The 6,282-nt window shown below is 39.8% G+C and overlaps 1 protein-coding gene across 1 annotated transcript in view; it reads right to left on the bottom strand.

Moving 5' to 3' along the window:
- Positions 1-5,924: 5,924 nt before the first annotated feature.
- The window catches only part of PRKAR2B (protein kinase cAMP-dependent type II regulatory subunit beta), a 219,360-nt gene continuing 219,002 nt past the window's right edge, over positions 5,925-6,282 (bottom strand). The window contains exon 11 of the mRNA XM_040412807.1: positions 5,925-6,258. Within this exon, the coding sequence (XP_040268741.1) occupies positions 6,125-6,258 (134 nt within the window). The 3' untranslated portion in view covers positions 5,925-6,124. The remainder of the gene's footprint in view (positions 6,259-6,282) is intronic.

Genomic DNA, 6,282 nt, shown 5'->3' with positions numbered 1-6,282 from the left:
GCATATGCCTATAGCAAATCTCATATACAGGTGAAACTCGAAAAATTAGAATATCGTGCAAACTTCATTTATTTCAGTAATGCAAATTAAAAGGTGAAACTAATATATGAGATAGACTCATTACATGCAAAGCGAGGTATTTCAAGCCTGTATTGGTTATAATTTGGATGATTATGGCTTACAGCTTAAGAAACCCCAAAGTCACAATGTTGGGTACCCTTTGCTCAGGGGGTATGGATTAATTAGCTGACTAGAGTGTGACACTTTGAGCCTAGAATATTGAACCTTTTCACAATATTCTAATTTTAAGTTGCATTACTGAAATAAATGAACTTTTACACGACATTCTAATATTTCGAGTTTCACCTGTATATTACCAAGAGAATGAACAGCTGATAATCACTGATTTCTACTGCGGATGTGCAGCAGCTATGCTGGAGGAGGCACAAAAGGGTTCTCCCCAATGAATCTGTGTGAGAAGAGTTCGTTCTTTTCCATGCAGAATTCATTACTAGAATAAACATACTCATTCTTTTAGCACATGATTTTTTTCCCTGTGGGGTGGACAAAAATGTATGCAGAACTTTTTTTCCACTGCATGGTAATGGAGTATAAAATACCTTACTCTATTCTACTGAATGTGGAATTTTAGCAGATTTGATAAGGATCTAGGCGCACAATCACTGCCAAACTCCTTGTCAACACCAGAACGTGTGAACAGGCCCTAAAACTGCTCTCGACACATGTAGCTTACTTCCCTTCTCATTCTACTGTACATAACAAGTAGTATGTTGGAGAATCATGCTTCAGTTGTCTCCTAGTAAAGGCCCCTTTACACAGGCCAATGATTGGGGCAGTTATTGGGAGAGGCATTCCTAAGAAGACTCCTTCCTGATAACTGCCCTGTATAAAGGTGTCACTGATCGCTGATGCACTCAACTCTCAACTACAAGATCTGCCCAGAAACAATGAATGTGTATGGGGACAAGCAATTACTCTAGTGATCATTAGTCCCCATACAGCAAAGATGACTGCTTCATGTAAATGGCATTTACTGGGAACAAATGACTTGTTCCCGATAATTACCTACTGGGATGGCCCTTGTAAAAGCTTTAAAACTCCACAGAAGTGTGAATTTCCACAGCCTTAATTTGCCATTGATGCACAACTATATCTGCAGGTGGCCCTCAATAGGGCTCACTTTCTCACACAGTGCTCAGCTACATGTTCCACTGTCTTCAACAATACAGCTTCTCGTCAATCAACATGTACTATTTTTTACATTGCTCATTCCACATTCTATTTGCTTAGTATGTCTTATGATATTTATTGTCTTCTTCGTCATAAAACATATCACCACGACAGGCCTACATAATCTAGGACATCTCTCTCATACTATCCTAGAGTAGATGGTCACTATATGGTCCTCCAAACCATGACAGAGGTGGATTCTACTTTTGTGGCTGGAGTGATGTGTGAAACGACCAGTTGATCAGCTGTGCTTTTATGTTAGCATTCACGTTACGCTCTGCCCACTTTGGTTATATGTGGTTTACTAAATTCCTGACAGGAAGCATGTAATTATCTGGGAGAGCGCTCACTAGGACACAACGCAGATGTGATAATACGGGAGCTTTGTGAAGACAGAACTAGGTCATTTCTTAAATGTGATGGGGAGAAAGAACGGGAAACAAAACTGGCACATACTCTATACTCTTGTGCAATGTGCGTATTTATCCACCGACTGTGTCAAACTAATTACAGTTAATAAAAGGTGTTACTTCGTAAAACTCCTGCAGCTTGTTACTGAGGTTCTGCTCTCACATCTCTGCAATGAATGAGTTCATTAGCATCATCTGCCAAAGAAATTAGATAGCAGCTCTATTGTGTATCATACATGTGTATGCATGTGTACTGGGTTGTACGTAGCTTTTATTCTGCGGACCGCTTAATAATCTGTGTATATGCCATAGAACTTCTACACACAAGGTATCTATGTGTAAACCGCATCTGTCGTGCATCATCCTTTTACAATGTCCATACACATTAGGTAACTGTTGGCCGAAAGTTATTTCACCCAACTTCCCCATAAACATGCACCTTCTCCCTCTAGAACTATGGCTTGGGAGTGGTGATATCCAACATATGTATCACTCTTCTTCCCAGCATCTGGCATTGGGGAGAGTTGAAAAAAAAAATCACAGAAAAAATTAATAATAATGCACTAACACAATAGATGCACGCATTATGTATAGACTAGGACCTGCCTGACTGAGACCACCTTGGCGGAGGTAGGTGGGCACAGATGCGTTTTGATCAAAATATATTAGCTAAGAGTCTCATATTTTATTATATCAGAATAAGGGCTAGACTTGCATCTATTGTGTTAGTGCATTATTATTATTTTCTTTTTTCTGATTTTTTTCATAAATGTAGCCATGGACATCCGCATATTTATTTATCATATAGTGCAGGATGTTTTTATCTTAGTTTTTTATCTTTTTTCTGTGATTGGGGACAGTTGGGAAGCCCCATGGGCATTAGACAGAAGGTGGGTTTGGATGACTTTTATGAAATAAGTATGACTAACCTTTTAAGATATCATTGTAAGCAGTACAAATTAAATTTGGACCCCTCCTTCTGGCACAGAACTACAAAATAATCTGGGATGTCACAACAGGAGCAGAAATATAGAAAGTGACAGTAATATAATTCATACTGCCATTTTGCATTGTCTGCTGGAGGTTCTCAATCCTTACCACCGAGTTTTGGTCTCTTTATTTTGGCCATTCGATCATGTAGAATATTTTATTATACTGCATTAATGGAGCTCATTAATTCATTGCATTCACATACACAGTACATGTGTTCTGGATGAATAACAGCCAACAGCACATTGTTCAGAGGTCTGACCAGAGTGATTTATCTACAAACTCACCCACATTAGTCTTGTATTTCTGGGTGCAGCTAAGAGCAGCTATAACATGTCTTCATTCAGTTTCTTCTATTCAGTGATTAAATCTGACACAGTAATGGTCCTCTAATACAATAGGGCTCTAAACATGTAGCAGAAAACAACCGCATTTCGGAGCCAATCATTTGCCTCTAGGGTCTTTTTCTTATAGGTTGATTCAGAAATGACCTAAGAGACCTTACTTAGGAGATGTTCAGCTTGTGCAATGATAAGCAACTTAAGGGGCTATCCTGTGCACAAAATAATTATTTTTTTTATCTAGAGTACTTTCATACATCCTCACACAGGGTGTGTCATTCACTTTGTGTGTTACTCACCAAACCCTCATATTGTTGGTTTTACTTTTGCTTCTTAGTAGGGACTTGCTTTTTCAGTTCAGGCTTCAAAACGACATCACCAAGGTTTCCGTCCTAGCCTCTGTCACTGTCTCTTCCTTTCCGCTCCTAGCGTAGTCACTGTCTAGAAGCCACCAACTTGTCTAAAGCTATCCCCTTGCCTCCCACTCTTGTTTATATTGGCCCGTCAGCATTTAGATAATGACTAGTGGCTGGCAAGCCCCTTGTGGTGACATACTGACACGTACAAGTGGGGTAGGCCACCTTCATGTGGCAGTGTAGCTACGTCACAGCGCAGGAAGAAGCTACTGTACTTCCTGTGCCGTGTGTCTGAACAGTGGATCCACACAGTATGTGCCCTGTTTTCAGATAATAAAATCAATGCTAGATAGTTTTGTGCTGCTAGGTAATCCCATTAAGGTAGAAGCGCACGTGTTCTGTGTAGATAGAAGGTGGACCCTCAGAATTGCTTTGATTGGTGTTCCCATGGAATTCCAGCACAACGCTTGACACTTCTATAACAGCACCTATAAACATAACATGCTTGTAGATGTAGATGTTTTTGGTGGACCTGTTTGGCAATATAATGAAAATGGGGGCTGCCAAAGCCCTACTGGCATCAGCTTTCTGGACCCAAAAAATGGCATCCTCTACCAACAACATAAATGATGTCAGAGGTGCCTGTCCATAGCAATCAGTGTTTGATGGCAGAGATCATGGGTGAACTGCCACTTAGTGTAAGTCTATGGGCAGCTAAAAGAAAAGGATTGCTACCAAAGATTGTTTTAAGCTTTATATTACACAGTATTTTTATTTTCAACTTTCGCTTATACCTGTGCAGAAAGACTTTTTTCAGGGGTCTTTTGACTAGTTTAGCATAAAGTTTAAACCACTTTTAAAAGGTAAATAGTTAATAAAGGCAGATGCTTTGTCCCCTAAATATCCTGAATATGGTGTATGTGAAGACACACACAAGTACACACTAAGCTAGTCTACATTAAAAAATCAGGAAAGCTTCCATTTATATTAAATTGGGCCTGGCCGCAGTGCCTGGTAACACAGATAGGTGGCGATCTGCCCCATTAGAATTTTGGAGACTTCATCTTTCATTGTACTAAAGTTAATTAAGTTTTTACACCGAGTCAACTGATCCCAGTGATATCACTGATAAATTTGATCACTATGTATATATATATATAGAGAGCAGATATGTCAATGACAGGTTTATTTAAAAAACTAAAATAACATCACTGTGGATCCAAACCTCTTTTAGTGTTGGGTATGTGCTGTTTGATACTGTTCATGTGCTGATTGGTTTCAGTGATATTTGTTTCTGGTGTTTATTACTTGCTGTCTTGATCCCATATGAGTCCCTTGTAAGAATAAGGCCTCTTGCTCACAAACGTTTTTTTTTTTTTTGTGTTCTGTATACGGACCGTTCGGAACCAATCATTTAAATGGATCCGCAAAAAAAATGGAAGGTACTCTGTATGCATTCCGTTTCCGTATTTCCATTTCTTTCAAAGAAAGAACATGTCCTATTATTGTCCGCATAACGGACAAGGATAGTACTGTTCTATAAGGGACCAGCTGTTCTGTTCCGCAAAAAACGGAATGCACACGGATGTCATCCGTATTTTTTGCGGACCGCAAAATACTGAAAAAGCCATACGGTCGTGTGCAAGAGGCCTAAACCTGATCTGAAAGCAAACAATGTGAAAATAAAGTACAGTCACAGTGTATAAAACCTATAGAAAACTGGCGTCCTGTATTCAATGACGTGGCATGCTTACTGGCTCATTTACTGGATTTACTTTCATTCTAAATGAGGTAATGCACAAAACCATGCTAAGCCTATCTGACTGATATAACTGCCATTACGTATGATTACTCTACCAGTAGCAGATGTATTTGACCCATTAGCTTAGCATCTACAGTTTGGAGAAGATATAGCGCTGGTCCATCTATACCAGAATACTGATATATATTATTATTTTTTTATCTAAATGTTTACTGAGGAAAAATTGCAAATGAAGTCTATTGTCTAGAAAATCACAACTTTCCTCACAGAGAAACCTGGTGTAATAACAAAAAATAATAATAATAAAAAATCAGTTAAAAATGTCACAACCTTAGGCTACTTTCACACCTGCGTTAGGTGCAGATCCGTCTGGTATCTGCACAGACGGATCCGCACCTATAAATGCAAACGCTGGTATCCGTTCAGTACGGATCTGTCTGCATAACTTAGTCAAAAAAAAGTCTAAGTCTAAGTGTAAGTCAAACGGATCCGTCCGGACTTTACATTGAAAGTCAATGGGGGACGGATCAGTTTACAATTGCACCAATATTGTGTCAATGTAGACGGATCCATCCCCATTGACTTACATTGTAAGTCAGAACGGATCCGTATGTCTCCGCACCGCCAGGCGGACACCAAACCCGCCTCCAGAGCGGAATGGAGGCAGAACGGAGCCAAACTGATGCATTCTGAGCGGATCCGCATCCATTCAGAATGCATTGGGGCTAAACTGATCCGTTTGGGGCCGCTTGTGAGAGCCCTGAAACGGATCTCACAGGCGGACCCAGAAACGGCAATGTGAAAGTAGCCTTAAGTGTGATAAGCAAGCTATTGCAAAGCAGTCATGGATTGCAAGCTCTTCTGCCACTAAAGGGACTAATGTTAAAAAAACAAACAAAAAAAAAACACAGAATATGCTTGGCATCTACACAAAAAAACAGACACATCCTCTGTGGACTGACCACAACTGTGCTATTTTTCTTCTCTTCATGTCTTCAGAATTGCCATTTTTACTCAGGAACTTGGGTCAGTTATGTCCATGTTTGTTCCAAACAGTGCAACCAGCTGTTCTTCATAATTTGCAATGTTCCTTTTCATTATCTCCATACATGGTCCCAAGAGCCTTTCAAAAGCTTGCACGTCCATGGCTGCGGAAAGGAGAATACACAGTG

Source organism: Bufo bufo, chromosome 1 (genome assembly GCF_905171765.1).
Source record: "Bufo bufo chromosome 1, aBufBuf1.1, whole genome shotgun sequence".
NCBI classification, from domain to species: domain Eukaryota; kingdom Metazoa; phylum Chordata; class Amphibia; order Anura; family Bufonidae; genus Bufo; species Bufo bufo.
Note: the sequence above shows the minus strand (reverse complement) of the source record. Positions and strands in the feature narration are given on the sequence as shown.